Source organism: Anopheles arabiensis, chromosome 2 (genome assembly GCF_016920715.1).
Source record: "Anopheles arabiensis isolate DONGOLA chromosome 2, AaraD3, whole genome shotgun sequence".
NCBI lineage: Eukaryota > Metazoa > Arthropoda > Insecta > Diptera > Culicidae > Anopheles > Anopheles arabiensis.
Window position 1 is genome coordinate 107,910,928 of NC_053517.1, and position 25,688 is coordinate 107,936,615.

At 46.2% G+C, this 25,688-nt stretch overlaps 5 protein-coding genes across 14 annotated transcripts in view; 1 reads left to right on the plus strand and 4 right to left on the minus strand.

Moving 5' to 3' along the window:
• LOC120905113 (hormone receptor 4-like) overlaps positions 1-25,688 on the plus strand; it is a 74,843-nt gene that overhangs the window by 42,383 nt on the left and 6,772 nt on the right. For 8 of the 9 annotated variants that reach the window (XM_040315841.1, XM_040315851.1, XM_040315881.1 and 5 more), the window contains exons 3-6: positions 520-721; positions 935-992; positions 1,444-1,604; positions 1,682-2,294. In XM_040315841.1, coding sequence (XP_040171775.1) covers positions 520-721; positions 935-992; positions 1,444-1,604; positions 1,682-2,294 — 1,034 coding nt within the window. The remainder of the gene's footprint in view (positions 1-519; positions 722-934; positions 993-1,443; positions 1,605-1,681; positions 2,295-25,688) is intronic. The other variant, XM_040315915.1, reaches the window with a different exon arrangement.
• LOC120905169 lies at positions 3,894-13,268 on the minus strand. The gene is made up of 5 exons (XM_040316002.1): positions 12,056-13,268; positions 9,646-9,737; positions 9,425-9,569; positions 8,815-9,340; positions 3,894-5,208 (listed from the first exon to the last, which is right to left on the minus strand). The coding sequence occupies exons 1-4, from the start codon at positions 12,213-12,215 to the stop codon at positions 9,105-9,107; spliced, it is 633 nt and encodes a 210-aa protein (XP_040171936.1). The 5' UTR covers positions 12,216-13,268; the 3' UTR covers positions 3,894-5,208; positions 8,815-9,104.
• On the minus strand, positions 15,139-18,712 carry LOC120905156. Of its 2 annotated transcripts, XR_005739883.1 has the most exons (5): positions 18,120-18,712; positions 17,904-18,033; positions 15,827-17,818; positions 15,613-15,742; positions 15,139-15,525 (listed from the first exon to the last, which is right to left on the minus strand). XR_005739883.1 is itself a non-coding variant. In XM_040315991.1 (3 exons), the coding sequence occupies exons 1-3, from the start codon at positions 16,112-16,114 to the stop codon at positions 15,446-15,448; spliced, it is 498 nt and encodes a 165-aa protein (XP_040171925.1). In that variant the 5' UTR covers positions 16,115-17,699; the 3' UTR covers positions 15,139-15,445. The 2 variants fall into 2 exon arrangements, 1 of the variants encoding a protein (XP_040171925.1); XM_040315991.1 differs by lacking the exons at positions 17,904-18,033; positions 18,120-18,712 and having other exon boundaries at positions 15,827-17,699.
• LOC120905211 lies at positions 21,433-23,101 on the minus strand. Its single transcript, XM_040316098.1, has 4 exons — positions 22,784-23,101; positions 22,619-22,710; positions 22,402-22,531; positions 21,433-22,307 (listed from the first exon to the last, which is right to left on the minus strand). Exons 1-4 carry the CDS (start codon positions 22,926-22,928, stop codon positions 22,216-22,218), a joined length of 459 nt encoding a protein of 152 aa, XP_040172032.1. The 5' UTR covers positions 22,929-23,101; the 3' UTR covers positions 21,433-22,215.
• LOC120905218 lies at positions 23,878-25,353 on the minus strand. Its single transcript, XM_040316111.1, has 4 exons — positions 25,003-25,353; positions 24,851-24,936; positions 24,581-24,710; positions 23,878-24,510 (listed from the first exon to the last, which is right to left on the minus strand). Exons 1-4 carry the CDS (start codon positions 25,145-25,147, stop codon positions 24,422-24,424), a joined length of 450 nt encoding a protein of 149 aa, XP_040172045.1. The 5' UTR covers positions 25,148-25,353; the 3' UTR covers positions 23,878-24,421.

The window sequence follows — 25,688 nt, forward strand, 5'->3', positions numbered from 1 at the left end:
AATCTCTTCTGGAAAGCAGATTTCATGCCTCAAAAACTTGCTCTCCAACGTGTTTATCTGCTTCACTAGATCGTGATGCCTGGCAACAGGCAGGTTTTGCACAGAATTTGCATGAGACTTGAAGTGTGAATTTTGACATTTTCCCATACTGATTTAACGCATCCCAGCAAGTGGATCCAAGGGACCAGCGGGGAAGTCTGGTGCCTGAAGTACAACGCAAATTCGATTACAAGCCCAGTGCAAAAGGTCAACAGGACAACAATGTGTATGTGTGTGGGAGAGTGCGTCGGCCCAAAAATCGATCGACTCAACGAGCCATCGGAAACTACTGTGACCTTTATTCTGTTTTTACCACCCGAAATACATTCCACCCAACTCGGGCCAGAGCAATAATTTATATTGTTTTCTGCATCCGCCGTTCCGGTTGTCACACCGTGACTGTGGTTTTTTGTTTCACTTTCTGCTTGCTCTTAAATTAATCTTTACTTTTCCGTGTTTTTTTTTCTCCCGCACACCAAGTAGAGGATGCAGAAGCGGACGAGGAGGACGGACAGAACGGTCGGAGCGACGAGCGGGGCGACCGGGGCGATCGGGGCGACCTCAACGGCGAGAAGGAGAAGCTGGACGAGGAGCATTCGCTGCGGGACGACGGTTCGCCGGAACCACCCAACGGCGAGATCGTGTCCATACTACGCAAAAATGGCTCGCTGCTTCAGAGTCAGTAAGTATGCCACCGGACAGTGAGAGTGTGGTTAGGTCCTGAATCATTCGGAGACACAGGGAGGGAGAGATTTTCCAGAGACAGCAATCGTCAAACGGTGTTTTTTTCTCCTCTTTATTCCATCCTTTTCCCAATGCTTTGCTGCCGATGCTGCTGCGGCCATTCACTTCCTCTCGTCCTCGTTCAATCCTGGGTGGCGGCGCTCCTCCGCAGGGAAATATCCTCCAGCCAACAGAATTTCTTCCGCATGCTGGATCAGAAGATCGAAGAGGTAAGTTACTTGCCTTTTTTTCACTGAGAGGAGGAAAATTGAATTGTTTTCTGTTTCGGTGTGGGTGGGTGTGTGTGTCTTTTGTTTGTGTTTCATTTTTCCGGCCGACGCAACATGTGTGCCGAAAGCCTGTTCGTTCGTTTGGAGAGTTGGGAGGCTCACAAGGCCCTACAGGGTGTTGAGAGGGTAATTGAGTTTCGAATCCAATCAATTCTGTTTATCGACGGTTGTATGTGTGCGTACGCAACGTTGGGTGAATGTGTGTGCTTGTGAGTGGTGTGATTGAGTTTTTGGGAGATATCCTTATGGATTCCAGGAATGCCGATGAATCATGTAGTCCAAAAAAGCGTTAAGAGCACTTTAAGATAAAGTACTCGACAGCGGGAGCAGGCTAACGAATTCAATGTAATGTGAATCTAACCCTTGCAACTCCTCGCACTCCCAAAAACAGGGCCCGGACTATGATTCGAGCAGCGAGACGGAGCAAGCGCTGGAAGAGGCCCGCCTGAACGCGCTGGTGCAGCACTGGGAGTCGGCCAGCCTGACCACGTCGATGTGTTCTTCCACCAGTCGGTCCCTGCAGGGGACGCCGGTCCGACAGGTACCGCTCAGGTAAGTGTGGGCCCCCGTACTCGAGCCCCGAATCCCTGCGAAGTGGAAGGCACTAACGCTCAGCATTGCACTTGCAGACAGCCTCCGCTGAGGCCACCGTTCCAGCAACCGCTCAGTGCCGAGCTGCTGTCCCAGCAGCAGCTGCTGCTCAAGCAACAGCACCACCATCTGCAGCAGCAGCACCAGCAGCAGCAGCATCTCCAGCAGCAGCAGCAGCTGATACAGCACCAGCAGCAGCAACTGCACAACCTTCAGCAGCAACAGCAGCAGCAGCACGGACTCCACCAGCAGGCCCAAGGTTCCCAGTCGCAACAGCCAATGCACCACCCGAACCTTAGCATCGGCATGAACAGTCCGAAGCGGATAATCGCCTCCGGGAATGCGGTAAGCATGGGTGGTGGTGGTGTTGATGGGGGCCCGCCCAGTCAGCGGCAGCTGCTGTCGCAATCCATCATCCATCAGAACTACGGGGTGATACAGCCGTCCCAGACGACGCCGCAGCTGCGTCCCAGCTCCGGTCGCACACTGCCCTCGCCGGTGCAGTGCCTGCAGATGTCCTACTACCAGCAACAGCAGCAACAGCAGCAGCAACAGGCCCAATCACTCAGCCAACAATTCCAGCAGCAGCAATCGTTACCTCCACATTCGACGACGTCCTACTACAATGACATTCTGCGGCATCCAATGCAGGTTAGTAGGGAGGGAGAACACAACAACCTCCATCTTTTAAGGCAAATTATCAGCATTTGTTCTTCGGGTTTGCACGCCATCACAAAGTTTGTGCCAAATTTTCAAACAATTTGTGCATGATAGACACTATTGTGTCTGCTGCAAAGGGGGGGGGGGTTAACGAGACCCCGCCGTGCCGGTTGACATGACAGCACAATACCTCCAACTATGACGGATAAGGCTCTCTTTGCATATAGGCCATGCCAGCTCCAAAGTGATGACTGGAATGTGATGAGAAATTCCAAAACAACACATTTCAGACACTTCTTGCGCGCGCAACCTTGCGAACCTTGCGAACAGTCAATATCCCAGAAAGAAGTTGGTATTTAAACAGCAGTCATCAGGCACCTTGAAGTTGTTCAAGGAATTCGTTAAAATGTTGGGAGGCAAAAACACTTACCTGGAAGACTTATTTATGGGTGTATTTGCAGCGTTGTAATGCGCAACAGTGGAGGTTCGGCGGCTCCAAGAATATTAGATGCTCACAGGAAGCGACCATTCCCGTCCATTACTGGGACTCTGGGAGCTGTTTTGCTTCGGTTTTACTGAGGTGTGCTCTCAGCAGTCTTACAGAGTTCCATTTATCGCGTTTTTACCGACCTTCGCCCCAAAAAAAAAACTCTCCCACGCCGCGGGAGCAGTGGGAGGGATGAGCGGCAAACTTTCGCTTATCCGCCATTTTTCATCACAACCCCCTGGTACGCGCGCGTTACGTTGCTTTTTGCGGCGCTACCTTTATCCCCTTCCCCCGTTGGAGAAACCTCGTTCACACGGTCGAGGCACAGTGTGCGATGGGTTTCCTACGGCGCTGTTGGCGTACTCTGGGAGGCGTACTGCCGCGTATCAGTTGGCGCGCATCAAGCGCGCTGTGGTGCACGCAAACGCGTTTTCGGTTGGCACCGCAGGTGGCGTGCGGTCGGTCGGGCATTAGGAGGAAATTAGACTAACGCGGAAGGGGAAGGTGGCGTGGCATTGGCGTGTGTCTGAAGGCAACCTTGAAACGGTGGGCCCGATTACGGACATTAGAGAGCATCATGGCACTTGATGATGATGCTGTGGCATTACAGGAGTCGCGCATTTCGCCCCAACAACTTCCCAACGCAAAGTGCCGCTCTCTCGATCATAAATCGCATTTTTTTTTCGTAGTATTTGTGCCAACAGCTGTGAGACTGCTCGAATTTCCAGCCCACCCTGGGAGGCATTCTTCAATTACCTCGCAATAAGCCGCATTGACCCCGCTTTCTTTCTCCGGCTTAGCCTCCATCTCACTCAGCCCGGATGTGCAATGCAATAATTCTTTTCGTGGGGGCAGCTCCATGCTTTGCGTACTTTTATACGTTGGCGCGGCGGTAGCGGACAGATACACAAACAAACTTTGAAAAGGAATTAAAAAAAAAGCTGCGAGCAGAATTTAAAACCTCCTACACAAGCCCCCAACTCCCCCGACCCACGGTGCCGTTTGGGAATACGTTTCATTTTTCATGTGGCGTTTGTTAATGTGCGCGCGGCAAACGAGTAATCGGATGAGAGCCAACCAGCAACAAAACAAGGAACCTAACGTATCGTTTGTTTTCAACTCTCCGATTGTATGCTATATTTTCTACACGTCCTGCGTCTCTCGCGTGCTCCTCCCCGGGGTCTCTGTGCCCTTTTCCGCGCAGTCTAGTTGCGTTATTGCCTGTACATGCTGTTTGTAACAAAACGCGATCCGGCGGCGGGGTCGCTGTCTCTCGCTTTCATCGTTTATTTATCTATTTCATTATTTGGCTTCGGTGGTGCACTTTATGTGTTTGTGTGCATGACCTTTCGCGTTCTAAACTGCTCCTCCGGCTCGAATTACCCGGCCGTCGCCTGGCTGGGGATTAGCGCCAAAACCCTGTGCGGGAAAGTTACGCTGTTACAAGAGCTTAGATAGCAGCAGCAGCAGCAGCAGCGACCATGTGTGCTTTGTTAACCCTGTTCGAAGAAGGAAAGTCGTCGGTCTCGGCTTATCCACTCGGCACGGCACGCACCTACCCTACTAACTGGCCATAGTGAGATTGGGGTGGGGATTATCATACTTGTGTGCGTGGCGTGTCCTCTCTCTCTGTCTGGCGTTCTACAGCTCTCCTGCCCTATTTCACGTCACACACAGTCCACCGATTAATGATAACATAATACACATATATTTACGTGTGCGTATCGCGTCCTACGCTAGCTACCCTTTAAGCTAAACACTAAATAAAATAATGACGTAACGCTAAAAACAAACAAACAAAAAATGGTGGCCGATCGTTTTAAGCTCATCTCTGCTGCCGTCCACGTGCGAGGATACTTCGTATCAAAACTTTCGGCTTTCTTAAACGCTCCGACTCCGGTAGATGGATTAGCTGGGCCAGCAACAGCAACAACAGCAACAACAACCACACGCAGCTTCGGTGGTGACATGATGGCTGGGAATGGGTTGTGTCTCTCGGAGAGGATCATTTTCCATTCGAATGTATGGTTACATTACACGCGAACACGATCTCACGCTAAAACCACGCACTGGATAACCCAACGACTAACGCACAGATACACACAGACTGTGTCTTTCCCGTGCGTGATCGGCGGCGGTGTCTGTACGATGAGCGGAGTTTCTCATGCAGTTGCCCTAATTGGCCAATTGTGGTAAAGCACGTGAGTGAGTTTCTGCACCGTCGTGTGGCTGCAGTCGCTTGTGTGTATGTGTGTGTGTACTTAGATGTGGTAGATCAGTTTCCTTTTAGTGATGATGATGCTCATTTAGATGATGCTGGCTATTTGGATGAACCTCATTCGCGTTCGTGTTTGTGGCAAGGTGAAAGGGATAGTACAATCGCTCCAATATTCATCGATCGAGTGGTTAATGTTGATGCTGCAAAAAAAGGGTGGAAGGAGGAGAGAGATCTTAATTAGAGGAAGCAATTATTAGATGAATAGATTGGTTAACGAGGCATGTTGACGAAACAATCTCTCCAACGCGTTGGAATCAGTTTCTCTGCAATTAACTTCTCATTTATTTACTATAAATTTTGGGATGTTTTTTCGTTAGGCTTTTTTGGGGAAAAAATATTCTGATTTTGATGCATTTAGGCTCCACCAAGCGTTTTGATGATTAGTTTGATGATAGGTTTTTCAAAATAAAAGATTTTTGGTAGAATTTTTGGAGGTATCGTTGGGTTCTTCAAGTTCTTGATATGGAGCCTTAAAGCCTCGATGCTATATTTTACTATCAAAGAGTTATTATAAAAAGTTAGAACCATATTCATGTTCAAAATACATAGCTAAATAAACAGTGTTTGAGGCCTCTGAATACTAACTCAACAACTTCACTATACAAAAACTAAAATCGGTTGATTAGTTTTCATCTGAATCATGCTTGATGCACCGGTTCCTTCAGCAAATGATTCCAACTTTTACTTCGATTAGCATCTTCCTCTTTCAACAGCGCTCAGAGTAAATGAGTTGCTCAGAAAAATAAGCAACAACCAAACGAAACAAATTAACACAAACCCTCTCACCAACACACAGCTCAATCAAACCCGAACTGGGGGAACCGAGCGTCGGCGTACCAATTCATCAACGCTTCTCTGCACACATTTCCTGAAGATCATGCATGCAGCAAGCCGACGTTATCGTTCGTTTCGCTGTCTTTCCCAAATAAACTGCTTCCTTCTGCGAGAGATAGGGCTTGGAAAGCGGCGTGAACGATACGCAACCGGCCGCAGAGTGTAATCCAGGATGATAAGAATTAATTTCGGGTAGTCCTGTCTTGTAATCAGACCACATTGGAGGGTAAGATTCCTGAAGAGATCTTGCGACTTCTTGCAGTGTCTTGTGTATTTGCTTATCATGGACAGCACGGAATGTATTATATTTCTCGGAATGAAAGTGTTTGAAGGACGTAACGTTGTCACTAAGGCTCTTCTCCATATCACCATTATTATGCCAGATTTCACCTCCCGCGGGGTATGTTGGATAAGTATCGTGTTTTTCCCTTTTTTCTAGTTGCTACAATGAGGTCCACATCCGGCAAAAGGCGTGACTAAATTTCAAAAACACTGCTACCATGTAGCATTCATCCATGACAAATCAAAAGATAGGCACGAAACCTCGCTAAATTACCGTAATCACGCGGCCCACAATAACGAAAGTCATGTTTATTTGAGCCTCGGTAAAAAAAAACAAAAAACAAAAAAAAAAGAAGCACTAGACAGAACACAATCGAAAGCCATGCAACAAGAAAGGTTAAACCGCTCACCCATTTCCAATGCTTGGGTAGGTCATTGTGGATCACTGTTTTCCTCTCCACGTTTTTTTTTTTGCGTACAACAGTTTAGTTACTCGCGATACGTACGCACCGGAGCGATGTGTGTGTGTGTGTGTGTGTGTGTGTGTGTGTGTGTGTGTGTGTGTGTGTGTGTGTGTGTGTGTGGGTCTATCGTGATTGCTTAAAACGCTTTAAACCCCCTTCGGATCGGAACACAATGCGTGTAACAGCGGAGTGGTGGGAGGAGGGCAACAACAACAACTACAAAAAAGCCAACATTACTGTCGGACGAACACACAAAGACGCGCTACACACAGCGGAGCGCTAAACGGTGCAGCAAGTCGCGGTTGCGTGATACGCAATAAAGGGCAGGGGGTTTACGGGGTGGACGCGACCGAGTGATGTAGATATTCGAGCGACAACAATGCGCCTGGAGATAATTACAATTTGTGAACGAATTAAAATTTTGTACCCAGAGGGAATGAGAGAGAGAGAGCTATGCAAACTGCTCTAGCACTGACCCTGCCCCTGGAGCCTGACCGAGTCACCGGGGACACACGGACATCCTACACAGCGTGAGCCACACGCAAACAGTGCTTCTGTTTGTGTAACCAGCCTCGCGAAGTACGCAAATCAGAGATGACCATAAATAATTACCGCAGTTAGTGTGGCTGCGTGGAGAGATGGTAGCGCAGGTAAGCTTAGACCACACGCGGGAGTATCACTCAGGCGAGGGGTAGTGCGGTTACTGTCTGCATGTCTTCCGGGTTACACTAGCCCGGCACACATTGGTTCGCGACCGGAAACCGTAAAGCTGCCGTCATTGCAGCGGTACAGCTTCACTACCGGGAGCTTATTTAGAGCAGAGCAAGCCCCTCCAACCAGTGTGACACTCATAAACGGTTTATTATTGCTGTGTTTATGACAGTGCACACAGCTGTTACGTATGGCTTGATTACTAATTTGATTGCACAAAAGATGGCGCTACAGTTCATTGTCAAGGGAAATTGATTGCTACTAAGAGATCTTCCAGCGTCTTATCATGAGAAATTTCTAGAAAGGGGAATTGCTACAGTTAATTGTCACGAGAAATTGATTGATCATAAGAGATCTTCTAACGTCTTATCGTAAGACGTTTGGCGTTATTACTAATTTGGTTTTTGAATAGATGGCACTACAATTTACTGTCAAGAGAAATTATTGCTACTAAGAGATTTTCTAGCGTCTTCTAACGTCTTATCGTAAGACGTTTGGTATAATTATTGACTTAGTTTGATTATTGATGGCGCTACAGTAAATTGTAAAGAATAATGATTGCTACTAAGAGATCTTCTAACGTCTTGTAACGTCTTATCATAAGACGTTTGAAATGATTAATTCATTCTGACATATAATTCCTGTTTTTTCTTCCTTCTTTTCCCCTATCCCATGGCAACAGTGATTCATGCTTCCGGCTATTCCTAGCCTTGATTGGACTGCACCTTTCTACGAACCAATTGTTTGGCCGTTTTCTAAACGTTACTGACGGTATTGGGGAGGCTAACTGTTGTGTTTAATTTTCTAAACAGTTAACCTCCCCAGTACCGTCATGGTACATCATTCTTCTCCATCCTCTAATCAACCGTTCCAAACATCTTCCACTTTCACACCATCTGGACGAGCGAAACGAAATAGCTACCATCACCATCCCCCCCAAAAATGCCCCTTCGGGCAATAAATATTCACGTGTTAATTAAAAAGCCCAATAGCGCCCTGCCAATAGCGAGAAATTCGCGTGAAATATTTAACTCCCCCTTTTGGGCGCGGGGTTATATGCAGAGAGTTTCACTACCCGCCTCGAAGGTGAATCGATTTTGCGTCCTTTACCGGATCATTAACGTGAAATGAAGTTGCAATATTTTCGGAATTAGCTTCCATCGCCTCCGTCCATCCATCGCCGCGTCCGTTCGTTTGACTTATCTCGATGCCTTGCTGTGTATGCCTAGCTTAATGAAAGACAGCAAGGGAGCAGCAATAACAGGGCAACCGAGTAGGAAGAGACAGCAAGCATGCGAAGATATGCGACTCTTCACTGCAAACTTTCTCTCCGGGCTGTACTCAGGCGTACTTTAATGGCTTTTGTGTTAAGATATACCCTTATGCTTAAATGTCATACGTCAAGGATTTCGCCTCAGTCTGTTTCAAACATTTACACGACAATGCAACACTTACACAATAGACTGCGCTGGAATTTCAGGCTGCGGCATTTCTGGCTGCTCTCGTCGGGCTGCTGGCAGCTTCACATCACCTCATCATCATTCCGCCGGCAAAAAACACATTCCATCGCTGCCATATTGATCACACACACACGCGCGTGCGGATGGCACGACCAAAACCGCACCGCTGACACTTACAAAACGAGTATGTACATCACTTTCACTAGCGCATATTACTAACATATGCACGCCGTGGGACTGGCCGGCTTTCGCTCCCTTGCTTGCTGCTTCGGGCGGGGCGCTCCCTTAGGTCGCGTGCTGTGCCGTGACACCGTTCCCGGCGAAACTGGGCGAGTTCAACGAACCGTTGACATTGGCCGGACCGGCAGGTGGTGGCGCCGTGACCGGTCCCATCCCGTGGCCCGTCTCCACGTCCTGCTCGTTGTCGAAGCGCACGAAGTTGTTCTGCGTCGCTGGCAGTGGCTCCTTGCCAAACATCCGGTAGAGCACGATCAGGCTAACGAGTACGTACACGTTTGCCACTGGAGTTGTAGGGAACGGAAGAGATATTGGATGAGTGTCAGTTTAATCCCCGATGGTTAGAGGGTTGTTGGGCGTGTACTTACGTATCATTACCACCAGCTGGCGCGTGTCGATCGTGCCCAGCTCGGAAATGCGCCCGGTGCAGAGGTTGATCGTTTCCTGCACGATCACCACCACACCGTCCGCGATGAAGAGCGCCAGGAAGGGGGTGATGTAAATCTTGCTTTCCTGTTGGGTATTTTCCAATGGTAGGAAAGATAAGCGACAACCGAACAAGGTCGAGGCCACACTTCCGCTCCCTTACCTTGTACAGTCCGGCCAGCAGCATTACGGATGCCGTCAGCCACAGGACCGATTCCAGTTGAATGAGCACGGGAAACTTTAGCACCGGCTCGTCTGTGCGTTGTCCCCCGAAACGGTTGCGGAAAGGGAAGAGAGAGAGAGACAGATGGGAAGGTAAATTCATTACTCGAAAGTTTGTCTTGGGGGGGCAGCCCGCAAGAGGTACATCCCGTTGCATTGGCAATATGTTTGACGGCGATATCATCGCACCCTTGCAGTTCCTCCGCTCCCATTGGCATTGAGTGCACACAGCGTGCCGGCGATGACGTATCATTCGCGTTGGCAAAACGGGAGCAACTCGGAATATGGAGCACGGTTAGGTTGCGCGCTACGGGAAAGTTTGCTAATTGGACCAAACACTATTTGGCACTATTGACACTTGATGCGTTGTGTTGCTACGTTGCCAGCTACCAACAATTGGCGGAAGCGCAAAATAGTGATGGGTAAAGTTGGCATAAATCCGGAATCGACATCGATCCGATTCCGATAAATGCGGAATCGACACCGGAAAATATTCGCATTGCTTTATTCGGAGTCGTTCGGAGTAGTTCTGAGTCGTCCGAAGTCGTCCGGAGTTCCCAGGAGTCACTCGGAGTCATTCGGAGTCGGAGTTCTACGGAGTCGTCCGGAGTCGTTCGGGATCGTTCGGAGTCTTCCGGAGTTGCCCAGATTCATTCGAGGTCAGAGTCGTCCGGATTCATCCTGAGTCGTCCGGAGTCGTCCGGAATTATTGGGAGTCGGAGTCTTCCGGAGTCGTTTGGAGTCGCCCGGATTTTTTGGGATCATTCGGAGTCGGAGTCGTCCGGAGTCGTCCAAGGTCTTTTTTAGTCGTCAGGAGTTGTCAGGAGTCGTCCAGATTCGTTCGGAGTCGGCCTTTGGAAATAGAGGCCTGTATACGAAGTGCACACGCAAATGGAAAGACTAAAAGCACAACGAAATGAAATGCCTGATCACAATCACATTAAACCACACGGCTTGACTCCGATTTACTCTAGACGACTCCGAATGACTCCGATTCCGATCGTCTTCGACTGGCACCGGCCGACTCCGGATGACTCTGGACGACTCTGGATGACTCCAGACGACTCCGGACGACTCCGCACGACTCCGGATGGCTCCGGACCACTCTGGACGACTCACATTAAACCACACGGCTCGACTCCGATTGACTCTAGACGACTTCGAATGACTCCGATTCCGATTGGACGACTTCGAATGACTCTGGACGACTCCGGACGACTCCGGACGACTCTGTCCGACTCCGGATGACTCTGGACGACTCTGGGCGATTCCGACTCCGCGCGGATCTAGTGAATCCGTTTTATCGGAGTCGGAATCGGCCTAACAATAATCGGAATCAGATCGGAGTCGTGGGTGCGCTCCAGAGAGCACATCACTAGCGCAAAACCGCAAAACTTTGCGCTTCACCTTCACGAATCTCAATCTCAAGTGTTTGAAAGTAGCAAAATCAATCCGCCGCGCAACATCCGCACGGCAAAGTTCGCAAACCCCTTGCGCACAGGGCTAATAAATATTAATTTGCCGCTTTTCGTTTAGTGTAGCACAACGCCGGGGCAAGACACACCAAACGAAACAAAAAATCCCTCACCGAATCATGGCTCGGGGGATGGGGGATGTTTTTTTTAAATTCGCAAAAGCACCACCAACAAACTGTGCTAGAAAAGTGTGTGCTCCAAATAATAAGCTCGCCCTGTTGTTGTTGTTTGTTGGCAGGCAGTCTTATTATTCCTTCTCGCTTGAACAAGATAAGCAAAAACAACAACCAAAAAAAAAAGCAGCAGAATAAACAATGGTCAACTTGTGGCCAGCCGGAAATGAAACTCAAGCGCAAACGGGAGAGAGAGAAAGAGAGACGGAGTGAAATCCGTCAAAAAAAAAAGATTAACCGCAATTGGGAAAAATAATGCAGAATTGAAGTGAACCGTTTTCCAATTATTTTGCCATTTAGGTTCGGCTCGGTTGCCCCAATCCCTTTGTAACACACTAATGCCGCGCACTTCGGGAGCACTTTGGCTGGAGCGAGAATCGATGTTGTTTTGCGCACCACAACACAACACAACATCCAAGCTGAATAAATATTGCACACGGCTTACAACATCTTATGGGGGGAAGGAGGGTAGAAACCACCCGTCTCAAAACGGGGGAGTGTATGCGCGCGCGCGCGCCTTCTTACTTTCCCAAAGCCGCAGCAGAATTGTGTCATACTTGCTCACTGGAGTGTAAGTCCCTTTGGATGACCTTTTCTAGCTCGCTGCTGCTGCTGCTGCTGCACAAAGATGCCCTTTTTCTTTGTGATTGGTGAAAAAACCCATTCAGCGCTCATCTCCCTGCCATTTCCCCCGGTTACTTACACTCTTCCTCCACGAACAGGGGTTCGTCGTGCATGTCCCGGCCCATGAACGAGCTCACGATGATGACGGAGGTGAAGAAGATCGTGCAGATCGCGATGAAGTATCCGTGAAACTTCATGAAGTACCGAAAGATTCGGTTCATGATCATTGATTCCGGCATTTTCGGATGTGGTGGAGGTGCGTCTAGTTTACCGAAAGACTCGGAGAGTGTCCTCTCAACCACAATGAGGCTACAAATGAAAATGAGTTTCGAACGGTAGAAAGAGTGCCGCCAGCAACGTTCTGCATACGCAACACTGAGCGGTTTTGTTTCGTTCTTCTACTTTGAACACACTTCACACAAATTGCACACAGTTGTGCGCCGTGTTCTGCTTGTTCCACACTCTAGGCGCCCTCCTCCTAGGTGGCGCAACAGAAGGCAGCAACACTACACGATCGTTTTGTTCGAACCTCAACACGGAACCACTTTACGGCAAGCATTAAACCACCAGCGGGCAGCTAAAGCGCGGATGACTTCGTTCGTTTGGTGGGGCGTGCGGCATCGACGAGCCCTTCAGCGTGCGCTCTCTTTCGACATCAACGCATCAACGAAACGGGCCGCAAAACCGCCCGAGCACGCGCGACTCCGATCCACCATACCATTCAATGAGCGTTTATTTCCGTATAAGCTGTCAAGTGTGTTGCTGCTCCCTTGATCTCACACTCTCTCCCTTTAACACACACACACACAAACACACACACTCTTTCTCCGGCGAACGAGATCGAGATGATGATGATCTCTCCTCCTCTGCACCAAACACTGACGCGGTGCGCGAAATCCGGATGAAAGCACTTCGGGAATTTACGGCAAACTGTGCGGTTCAGGCAAAACGCACCAGAACACGAAACACAACGAGACAACAACAACAACAACGAAGACGACGTGTGATGATGGTGTGTTGCGTTAGATCGATTGGAACGAAGTACGAAAGCACACAACCGCGCGTCCACACACTATGCAACCTTGCGCTGACCGCGATTGTAGGGCTCAGCGGTGTCAGCAGTTACACCACCACCAGCCACATGTGCACAGATGAGCTACCAGTGAGCTGAGGAGACGATGGATCGCGCGAAACGAAGGGAGGGTGTTGCGGCGCTTTTTCTTTTTTTGGAGCGTTTGGACGGATCCCGAACCACGACCGTCCGATCGACCGACTGACTGAGTTATGTGCGTGTACCTTTTTCACGGGGAGAGCGCGACGATAAACACAGCGTGTCGGCCTGTCGGTATAGGGTACGGTGGGGCACTAGTGTGTGTCCATTAGAAACGTGTAACACATTTGGTGGGGGGTCATGTTTGTTGGTGAAATCTTACCAGTCAGTCCACTCAACTGGATAATCGGAGGAATTGTTTTTAGGAAAAAAAATGTTTTTTTTTTAATAAAACTGAGGAATTTTTCATAATTTGGCCTATAATTCTAAACGAATTTTTAATGACTTTACCATCTTCACAGGTTTTCTCACGATATATTGTTTTATTCCCTTTTTTTTTTGGCTTGTTCCCACGATTTATTGGTATCATCCCAAATGACATGAATACAATTAAACAAAAAAAATCTGAACAACTTCCAAAAATTCGTGCGAACATACCAAAATACATTGGGAATATTAACCTGTAATATTAACAGAACTGTAAGTGAAGCACGGTTTAGAGTAGTTTTATAGTGATCGGAGACATCAATGTCTTAATGCAATGGCTGGAAACCTGTAAATAAGCCAAAAACCAGTTAAAAAATGACTAATATGCCAATTTCTCGATGAATTTTGGTGAAAAATGTAATTAGAAGTTAAAATCACCCGTATGCAGTTTTTGCTATTTCTTTCAATTTCTGTTGCACGACATAGCGTATATTATCGCGGGGCAAAAATAACACAAAAGCACAATTCTCTAAAAATGAGCCTAACAAAAATACATCAAAACAATACAATATTTACTAAAGTGTTCCTCGTGCCCCATCATACACTATGTGGCATTAGACACACGTCGCCATCACCACTACGAGCGTGTTATTTGTACTTCTCTTTGAACCATCAATTCTCCACATTACAGGGTTGCTCAACTTATGTGAAGTGTGCTAGACCCTTTTCCATTTTGTTTGCCCGAGAATGCCGTGGACGTCCGAGTAACGGTCAGGATTTCCTTCATTTTTTACCGAATAATGCTAACGTTTTCAAGCATCGTGATATAGTGTGAGCATTCGGGAAATACTCTAACAGTCTTGGGATCATGTGAGAAACCCTGTAAAGAAGATTGTACATTGCCACTCACACGATTACACACAACCACCTTGCTGTCTTATTTGAGCGTGTTTCTTAAATGCATTTCCCTTGCATACGCCTCGCTTCATTCATAAACCGTAGAGATATGTTCTCTCCTTGTGGCGCTTCTTCTAATGCTAAATCTTGTCGCCCCTCTCGCCCTCTCTAAACGCTTATTAGTGCTGTTGGAGCGGTGTTAGCATAGCAAAGCAACTGGGTCGTTAGTAAATCGATAAGAAAAAAAAAACACAATAAATAACTCTTCCTAGTCGTACAACTTTGTTCCAACTCTGTTTAATGGAGCTAGCACGCTTCTTGGTGTCTGATGACTCATTCATTAGCACATGTCAGGTTTACATCATTATTGAACTGAATTATAAATTGTACGTAATACGTCTGGACTTATCAACCAGCGAGTTTAATTGAGCAAAAAAAAAAAAAACTATAACCACCCAACAAACTCACCCAATCCCACTGTACGTGAACCAATGCCCCGGCGACTGCATTTGTTGCGCACACAGTCTAACGCTTTAACGGCGCGTGTGTTTCTTGCGCTGAGCAAGACAGAGCTCTGTTCACTACCACCAAGACACGGTTGCACCATGCTGCCGATCGTGTGCATATTTTTTTGCTGCTGACTCACACCTCTACACAAGACGTGAGAGTGCTTGCCGGCTTCACATGGCTCCCGATTATTGGTTTTCGAGCAACGGCATCGGAATGAGGCGTTAGATCTGAGGCTTTTATTGAAAATAGAACCACAAAATGCGTAACCAAAGAACAGATTATTTGCAAACTGTCATCGCTCATCCAACAATCATTAATTTTTATTTTTATTCTAATCAATGGCAATGGATAAATGACAATCTCCCATTAGTTCGGTCTATGTCAGTTTCGGAACTTTGGCCGTTTAATAAATAAACAAGAAACAAGATTATATTATACGAAAACGGCAAATGAGTGCGTTGATAAGTCACAAAAATTATTGTGGATAACACAAGTTTGGCAACGCTGGCTTATGGTTATGGTTGGACATGCTGTACTACAACGATCGCCTCACGGGGAAACAAACACGCACACTCTTAGACTCCTTTATCCTTGTTGTCGCGTGGTAAATATGAATTTTGATTTATGCAGTTGCAGCGCCACCACCAGCATGTACACGTTGACGGCTGAGGGGGGGGTGAGAAAAGAATTGCAGTATGCATCACCGCGGTAATTCAAACCAAAATTTTAAATTCATTTAACTTTTTACTTACGGAGGCCGAACATCACTACGCACGCTAACACGAATTTCAGCTTCAGCCCCGCGGCAACCATCCCGATGATGTTAAGCGTGACAATTATGACCATAAGTCCGATAAACACTGCGAGGAGCAACCGTTGACGCTGGCGGTAGAGAACATTAGCAGGAAAGTGGCTGATTGAACTGGTTTCAAGAGTCGAGTAGAGAGACAGGAGACAGGTACTTACCATGAGGTAGGTGATCCAGTACAGTACTGCAAGGATCGCGAACCCAATGCCCATGACGAGGAAGCCTTCCTTCTCCCAAAAGCCGGCCGTCCTCGGGTTGATTGTTCGGATGCCGGTTAAGTCCACCCGAAAATCTAACTTGTACAGGGTGGCCTGCTCTTTGATCTCAATTAACCACGCCACTCCGATAAGCAGAGTGAAGATCGTGTAAAGCGTCAATATTATACCCACGGCCATGGCGTGTTTCTGGATGTTTTTGTTAAAGTTTAAAAACGTCGGCAAACCCATCTTTTGTGACTGCTAAGATTATAATGCGAAGAGTGGTGACTGGATACTACCGACACGATCGGGTGCTAGCTGTGAACTGTTGGTGGCCATTCGTAATTCGGGTGCTGCACAACTGCTGCATCGCAGCTGCAGATGCAGCTGCCGATTGCTGATTTAGTGGGGCTATTTCCTGACCAATGCCGCTGTGTTATCCTAATCTTGGCGACAACCAGCTAGTCGCTGGAATGAATCACATCGAAACGATGGAATGTAGCTAATTCGAGAACTGACTGTACATCGTACAGAACTAAAAATATGCAAGATTTGTCTAATGTGCAAATTACACAGCAATTTACATCCTAAATGATGCATATTGTTCTACTAAAAGGCATTCTATCTGAAATTATATGAAGCACTGCTGCTGTGCTTATCAAAATTTGGCAAAACCCAGCTAGAGGCTGGAGTGTTGAATCACCTCGATACAAAGAAATGGGGATAACTTAGGAACGGGTTGTGCATAAGCTAACCGAAACGCTGGAGTATACTTGATGTTAATGATTTTAGATCCTCTACTCATTTATGTGCGCTGCTGAATGGTCTTTAGGTCAGTATGTTTTTTCATCCCGACGTTCACAACTTTGTGTTCTGCGGGACTAAATGAAACAATGTTTACGCTTACGCATAAACCCTCTACAAATTCGCATTTAAGTAATTACATTTAACAATCTAATGTTTCTCAACAGATTCTGAATGCAGAACCTAGGAGCAGGTTCGTAGCGTCGCCAGCACCACTACGATATGTCCCGCTTCTCGGGGCCATAAATTCTCCACTTTACACTCTGGTTCCGTGTACTTAGCCGATCACACCAATACACACAACCACTTTTCTGTGCATAGCTCCATCCATACACCGTAGAGATGTTCTCTCCAGGTAGAGCTTCGTGTAATGTCAATTCGTGTTAAGTTGATCGATTAAATTTTGTTCGCACAATCGTGTATATTATATGCAAACAATCTTGTGTGGTTTTATGTTTCCTTTCGAAATGAAAGATTTGTAACGTGCTCTCACAATGGAAGCATCGCGTTTAGAATATCAAATACATCTACCGAACAAGCTAACCCGATCTCACTTGGTACGTTGGTTTTATGTTGCTAAAACGATGCGTTTTCGTACGATGATCAATAGAGGACTGATCACAATCACCTAGACGAAGTTGCACCACAATGTGTCGATCGTTTGCATTTTTTGCAAATAACTCACCTTTCTACATAAGAAAATATATATATTACATATATAAGAAAATATATAATATTCTTAGCAGCTTCGAAAAAGCCAACTGTACAATCAAAAAAGCAAAAAAAAATCGCTTTTCTTAGAACCATTGCTGAATTTAATTGATTTTGTTACGGGTACAGCTAATACATACTGCCAATTTCAAAATAGGTTTGGTATTGGTTGGTGTATTGAGTGGATTTCTGGTTGATATCCTGGTTGATATCCTGGTTGATCTCGTGGCTGGTGGCTTCCCTGATTCCATCAAAGTCCGATAGCGAGAACATGTGGTGCTGGCTCATTTTTCATGTATTTAAGAATAGCGTTGCAAATTTGTTACCATTAATTCAAGGGAAGCACACACACCTCGGTGCCGTATGCTTGTCGTCGACGGGTAAATTTAAAATTGGAATGCAGTTGCAGCGCCACCGTCAGCACATATCCGGTCACGACTGTAGTGGTGAGAAAAGCAATGCAGTTTACATCATTACCAAGGTTAAGAAAATCTTCTTGAGGATCGACTCATTATTTGCTTACGGAATCCGAATAGCATTGCGCACGCCCAGATGAATTTCAGCTGCTGTATCATGACGAACATCCCGATGGATAGAGCCGCGAAAGCAACGGCCATAAGTCCGATAAATATTACGAGAAACAACTGTTGACGCTGGCGGTAGCAAACACGGACACGAAAATCACAGTTTGAACTTTTACTTAGGGACAAGTTGACGGATAGGCAGGCCGACGACTTACCTTGAGATACGCGATCCAGTACATAATTGTAATGAACGAACTCACAATACTCATGATGAGGAAGCCTACTTTGATGAACATGATCTCCAGGTTGATCTCCTGGTTGATCTCCTGGATGACCTTCTGAATGGTATCTTGGCTGATCCTCTGGTTGATGTATTGAGTGTTGTCCTGATTGATCTCCTGGTTGTTATACTGGTTGATCTCGTGGTTGAATGCCGAGAACATTGTATTAACCCTTTTCTTTTTACTCTTCGAAGAAAAAAATTTTCGAATTGATCTCCGCAACCTGGTTGTGTCGGATCCACCATCGCCCACTGCATTGAATGACCACCCCGCATCAATTGACCTCTTGCTCTTAGGACTGGATGCGTCAGCTTTCACTTCATAATCTATTTTGTCCGATCCGGTCTGCACTTTTACCTCCAACCACCAAGCCACTCCAGTAAGGATAGAGAATATCGCATATAGAATCAATATGACACCGACGAACGTTGCGTGTGTTCGGATATTCTTTCTAAAGTTCAAAAACACCGGCCATTCCATCTTGTGCGTCAGAACGATGGCCGGATAGTACTGACACGATTAGGCGCTTGCAGTCAACTGTTGGCGGCCACCCATAACGAAACGGAACGACTACACCGATTCGGCTGAAGTTGCTGCTCCCCAACACCAATACTGCTATGCTATGCAAAATCGTATGATATCGGAAGGCGGATGTAAAGTACTCCGAAACACATTAGTGATGGGCCTTAATCAGAAACGGAGTCCAGATGCAAAAAGTTTGCTTTCTTGCCAATGCTTCCTTGCGTCTACCGGAATCGTTGCACCTTCTGAACTTATTTGTACCCATCAAGTTGACATAAGGGTGGTACCATCAGCTAGCACGACTTAACATCCTGTCCGTAGTGGATTCAAGTGTCATATGGGCTGTGTCCCCCTTAGCTAGGACTGACTAAGTATCGAAAGCCTGTACAGGCCGGCATGAAGGTCGTTACGGCAAATAAAAGAAGGTTTGACCTACTGTTCATTCGGATATTTATGTTTTCGTGCCCTGTGGGACTACAACGAAACATTTTTTTAAAAGAAACTATATATAACAACCCAATAGTATGTTCTACAGTTTAGATTGCAATATCCCCTTACTCAAATCTGCATGCAGAGCCGAATGTGCTGCAGCAGAGACATGCAGGTTCGTCACGTTGCCATCACCACTACGAGCTCTTCTCGGGATCATAAATTCTCATCTTTATATTCTGACGCCGGTGTATTGCCGGTTACACCAATGCACACAACCACGAATGGTGCACGATGTTCTCTTCGGTGGGACTTCTTCTCATGCGAATAAATTCGACCTTGCATACACGCAATTCCCCGAAACCCTAGGTTTAGTTCTAAACAGGGTTTTTGGATGCAATATCACGTAGATATGTAGTAAGCAAATCCTCGCCTGCAGAAAGATTGGGTAGAGTTGTCTCTGTCCAACCGAAGTTTGAGATTGAAAAGTGTTCACAAATGTGAAGTGCTCCGTTTGGAATATCAAATGAGCAATACAGTCATACGCTTAAACAAGCCTTTGCGTTGGGCATGAGAGAGAGAGAGAAAGAGAGAGCGAGAGAGAGAGAGAGAGAGAAAGAGAGAGAGGGAGAGAGAAAGAGAGAGAGAGAGAGAGATAGAGAGGTATGATCATTACCACCTAGACGCCATTGCACCACGTTGTTGATCGTTTGCATTTTTTGCAAATGATTCACCTTTCCAGGACAGGTACGGCGCCTGTGTGCATGCTGGTGATGGGTATCGTTCTGAAAATTGAGTAACGGAACGAACCGAGCAGATTGAAACACATTGATCGCGGTAAACATGCGAAGAAAACATGCGTGACCATAGCTAACTTTACATACATATCGCGAATGGCGAAGCGCGATATTTCTACCGATCTTGGAACCTATTCTGGAACTGATGCTCACACCATATCGATCCTGGAATTGATTCCGAACTCTTCTCGTTCTTGAATCGGACATTTAGCATATACCGGTACTGTTAATAATTCTGTACCTATCTATGTATTCATTCATTTAATTATTTATTTTATTATTGGTACTAAACCGGAATCCATAGCAATTCTGGAAGTGATCTTGATCCAATACTGTTCCTAGAACTGGTCCAGACCCTCTATCAGTATTAAAACCAATTCTGATTCTCAACTTGTGCAGAGCAAAACAGGAGTGGAACAAGGTAACTCAGCTGAGAGTCACTCACTTTTGATGAGTGTCCCTATCATTTTCAGTGAGAGCAAATGAAGTAGATCACATTCATATCGATTTGCTCTGCCCCTTCTGCTATTGTAGGTATAAACGTTCTGTGTGGGGAACTAGTTATAATAGTATACTAGTTTGCGACGTGATTCAAATTTTATTTTGATTCTGGCAGGGATCTGAAACTCATACCTGTCCTGGAAGTGGCAATGAACTTGTATTGAAAATGAGTCCAAATCTTTACTGGTACTGGAACTGATACTAGTTCCATAACAATACTGAATCTGATTCTGTTGACATACTTGTCCTGAACCCATAGCAGCACTGAAATTGATCCTGAAGTTGCTTACTTACTTACTTATCCGGCGCTACAACCGCTTTGCGGTCTTGGCCTGCCTCACGGTCTCGCGCCTTCGTCTGCTATCGCGGCCTTAATCGCGGACGCCTTCTTCCACCTCAGTTTGGGCCTACCACGCCTCCTCTGTCCTTGTGGACGGCCTAAAAAGACTTTACGGACTGGATCGTCCGTTTCCATGCGTACAACATGGCCAGCCCACCGGAGCCTGGCGAGCTTGATACACTGCACGACAGTAAGATCGCCGTACATCTCGTATAGCTCGTCATTATAGCGGCTCCTCCATTGTCCTTGCACACATACGGGTCCAAGTATCCTTCTGAGCATCTTCCTCTCGAAAGCGGCTAAGGGGGTTTCGTCAGATTTGTACAGTGTCCATGTCTCAGAGGCGTATGTGAGTACCGGTACTATATAGGTACTATATAGTCCCAGCTTCGTCCGTCGCGACAGGTTCTTTGGGGTGAACTATCTACTGTATCTGGGGTGAATGATACAGTATCTACTCCGATCCAGTTGCTGATTCCACTGGTTCATACTGTTTTCTATTGCCATTACAACCAGTAGCAGTTGTTTGAATAATTCGGCTTAGTAACAAAGATCTTGCACGATTGAATTTTAAAATACAGCACCTAAAAACAAAACAATATTATCTTAAAATTGTCATCACTCAGATTATGCTCAAAATGAGTACTGTGTGTGTGAGTATGTTTGTACTTTCCGTTTTTTTTATTCTCATTAATCGCTCATCTAGATGATGTTTAAGGACAGATTATCGTTAGTTTTTGCTTAAAAAATCATGTTACAGCAGCTTACTTTATCGCTAATAATTGGTTTCGTTTCGCTTTGAGATGAATATTTGGCTATGGTGGGTAAATTGGATTGAATGTCTGGATGATTGGATGCAAAAGCAAAACTAAAGCGTTCATTATTATGTCAATCATTGACGCACGCGCCTAATTAGCCCCTTCTTTGCTTGATTCATTCTAAACGGGACCGTTCATTCTTTGCACATTCTCGGCGGCACAGTCTCGGCGCAGAACGAATCCATCAGTAATAGTTGATTAGCAACTTATCGCCGTGCCAGTCGAAGGTAAAAATAAAAGAACGTTTACCGTTTGATAAGGGCAAAACACTCAGTGCATGGGGTTTGAATGGATTTTTTGGTTTTGCGTAGCTTTACGTCAACTTCAAAGCAGCTTCTCTTTGACTCCTTTTTTTTTGTTTGGATTGGCTTAATTGCGGTTGAAATGTGCGACCGAGATGAGCCGATAAGAAGCCCCCCCTGCTCCCGGATGCGTCATCCCAGGAACAGGAACAAGAACCTTATTAAACGCTTATTTCGTTGGGCTAGGCTCTGATTGCTAGACTCAACTCAACTGTTATATTAATTCGTAATTACTGGCTGTCTTATCGACGATACGCCTACGGTGCTACGTCTACAAGCTGCAGCACTATAACAATCGCTTCACGGGATAGGCACACACATTCAGACACCGTATACACCTTGTTGCGGCATGGTAAACTCAGCATTGGCTTTACGCAGTTGCAGCACCACCAGCAGCACGTACCCGTTAATGGCTGTAGTAGTGGTGAGAAGAGAGATCGCGTATGGCATTACACCAACGTTAAACGAAACCTAGAGCTCGCCACATTCGCCTAATTATTCACTTACCGAGCACGATCAGCATTACGCACGCACTAACGAAGTTCAGCTGCAGCATCGCGCCAAGCAGCCCGATGAACTGAAGCGTGATCGCAATGGCCATAAATCCGATAAACACTGTCAGGCACCACCGTTGACGCTGGAAGTGTAGAACACAGGTCAAGAAACTCGGTGATTGAATCGTTTCTTTTTTTGGGAATAAGTAGACGGACAGAGGCCGACTTACCTTGAGATATCCGATCCAGTACAGGAGTGCAAAGAGTGAATTCACAATGCCCATAACAAGGATGCCTTCCTTCAGAGCGGTCATCTGCTTGACTAGAAGCAGAGCGTTAGTAGGCCGTGGAAAGGCCGTGGGACAAATAGTTAGCGGCCTACTATTGATACTTACTATTGTCTGGAAGCTTGTCTTCCTCTAGCGACCACGCCAAGCTGAGCAGCAGTGTGACGGCCGCATCCAGAGACACCATCACACCCACGAACGTGGCATGCGTCCGGATGTTGTTGAAAAAGTTCAAAAACGGCGGCAGTCCCATCTTTGGTGGCTTCGGTGCTTCTACTGCAGAGTGTTGGCCTGAATAGTACCGACACGATCGGGCGCTAGCTGTCAACTGTTGGTGGCCACCCGTAACGGCACACAACGGTGGTTCTGATTCAGTGATGCTGCTGCTGCCGCCGCCGCCACAGCACACCGATTATTGTTTTTGTGGGACCGGCCTACTCTCTCACCAATACTGCTGCTGCTGCTGCGCTGCCGTGTGTAATGCAAAATCTTTGTTCGCTAGATGCTAGACGGGGGAATGAAGTAACTAGATGAGAGATAGAGGTAGAGAGGTAGCAAACACACACACACACTGTGTAGCATACATTCAACTCCCGTGGCTTTCTATCCCGGTCGCTCGTGGGACGCGGTTTTTGTTTGTTTTGCTTAATTCAAACGTAATCGAATTCTGAGAGTAGATGCTAAATCTAATGGCGTATGGCATTTAATTTTGTGTACAGATTGTTTAACTATGCTTTTTTACTGCTCAATGGTTCTTACTAGATATTTTGTATACGTTGATCGCTTTGGTTAAAACCTTGATCCAGATGGTCATTTATTTGGGTCATATTGTAACTGGAGCTGTTATACTTCTGTTCTGTGTTATCATACCAATCGTTCTTAAAATCTCGGCGGAATGTGTCAAATCCACACTTTTTTACTCTAAAAACGCAACGAACGATTAACGCTGCCAAAAAAAGAAATGTTTAATGATGGTTGCAGGGTTTCTCTCCTGTAACGCTCATCGTTGCTATGCTGGAAAAAAGCGTCCTAAGCCCTATAGTGAGAGCTTCAAAAGAGTTGGCGCTCACAATTCATAAGGCACGAGAGAGATATTGCTCAGCTTTCAAAATTGTCTCACTTCGTCTCACAAAACTATCTTCCAATAGTCATCATTAGCACTATGCTCGACTATTAATGACTCCATAGCGTAATATGATGTTTGGAATGCTCGTTATTTTATTATTATCAAGCGCTTATTTTGAAGATTTGTTACACAGAACATCGTGTTACAGTCACATTTCTTAAAAGTAATCTTTGCTGCATTCTCTGTCCCTTAAATTGGATTAAAAATCACTTTGAAAAAGCTGCTTACCAAAGCGCACTGTATTGTGTCAATCATAATTAGACGTCATTTACTTAATTTCTCTTAAGTAACCGTTCGTTTGTTTTGCACATGCACAAAGTTCCCGCGCGGAACGAATCCATTGCAATAGTTGATTAGCTTATCGCCGACCCAGAAAATGAAAAGTCCTGCACTACAGATGAAGGTTCCCGCATGATAAGGGTGCGAAATCAGTGCAGTTGGTTAGAATGCAATTGGGATTATGCGTGTGTGCTTCACGGTCACTTCAAAGCAGCATTGGGCTTAGGCCGAGATTGTTGTTGCGGGAGACAGGATGGAACGTCCTCTGTCTTATCAACGATATGGTGCGTTCGATACATCTAAATGTAACACTATAACGATCTTTTCACGAGAAGACACATTTAGACACAGTTCGCTAGTTGCGGCTTCGTAGGTTCAAAATTGGTTCTACGTAATTCCAGTGTCACCAGAAGGACATATCCGTTGATGGCTATTGATGATCAGAAAAGAAATGCAGCAATGTTAAAAGAATGCCTGAAGTTTACTAATTATTCACTTACACAGCACTGTCAGTATTGTGCACGCGGTGAGAAGGTACAACTTCACTATCGCACCGACTAGCCCGATAGACTGAATCGCGATCGCTACGGATATGAATCCGATAAACACTGTCATACACCATCGTTTACGCTGGCGACCGGGAGTAGAAGAATATAATTACTTACTTGGGGAGAAGAAGAAGGATACACTAACCCAAGGTCTATATGTAGCAACGAGGTCTCGCAATGTTACAATATGTGTCCTTGTTCCTACACTGAGCCCGGACTTACCTTAAGATATCCAATCCAGTACAAGAGTGCAAAGAGCGTATTCACAATACCCACGAAAAAGACGCCGCCTTTAAAGCTGGGCTTCACTAGAAATAATGCGTTAGGCACAGCTACCTAAAGTGGGAATGCTAAGCGTCTTATTTGATACTTACTATCATCGGGAAAGTTGTCTGCCTCCAGGAACCACGCCACACTAACAATCAGTGTCAAGATCGCGTCCCGGGACAGCATCACACCCACGAACATGGCGTGCGTCCGGATGTTGTCGGTAAAGTTGAAATACTGTGGCAATCCCATCTCTGCTGCTTAGCAGTACCGAAATGCTAGTGGCTATCCGTAACGACACACAACGACTGCATTGATTCTGTGATGCTGCAGTAGCCACATGTTGCTATAGCCGGGACAAGCCTATTCTCTCTGAACCGTAGGCGCCGCGAATGCTGAATCATTTCGAAACTAGATCAAGAGCAAAACAAACACACGCACTGTAGCATAATCAACACTCCAGTGACTGCCTAGCCCTCGCTCGTGAGACGCTTCTGTTTGGAGTTTTTGTACTAGTGAGCGGCACGTGAGAAGATCATCGACTCTTCTCACTATGAATATATTCTTGTCAGGTATCATGAAGACATTCCATTTGTCTATTTTTATCAATTAACTGGACAAAAGCACACACATAAAACGAAATTTTGATCGCTCTTTTATTGCCAACCTCACAATCCATGGGGTTCAAATCCGCTCACCAAAGGGAACTGTGAACGGTTGATATGTACAGCGCCCTCTTGTGATGGGACACTGTAACTACAAAGCAAGCTCAAATTTGTTGTCCATGCTTTGC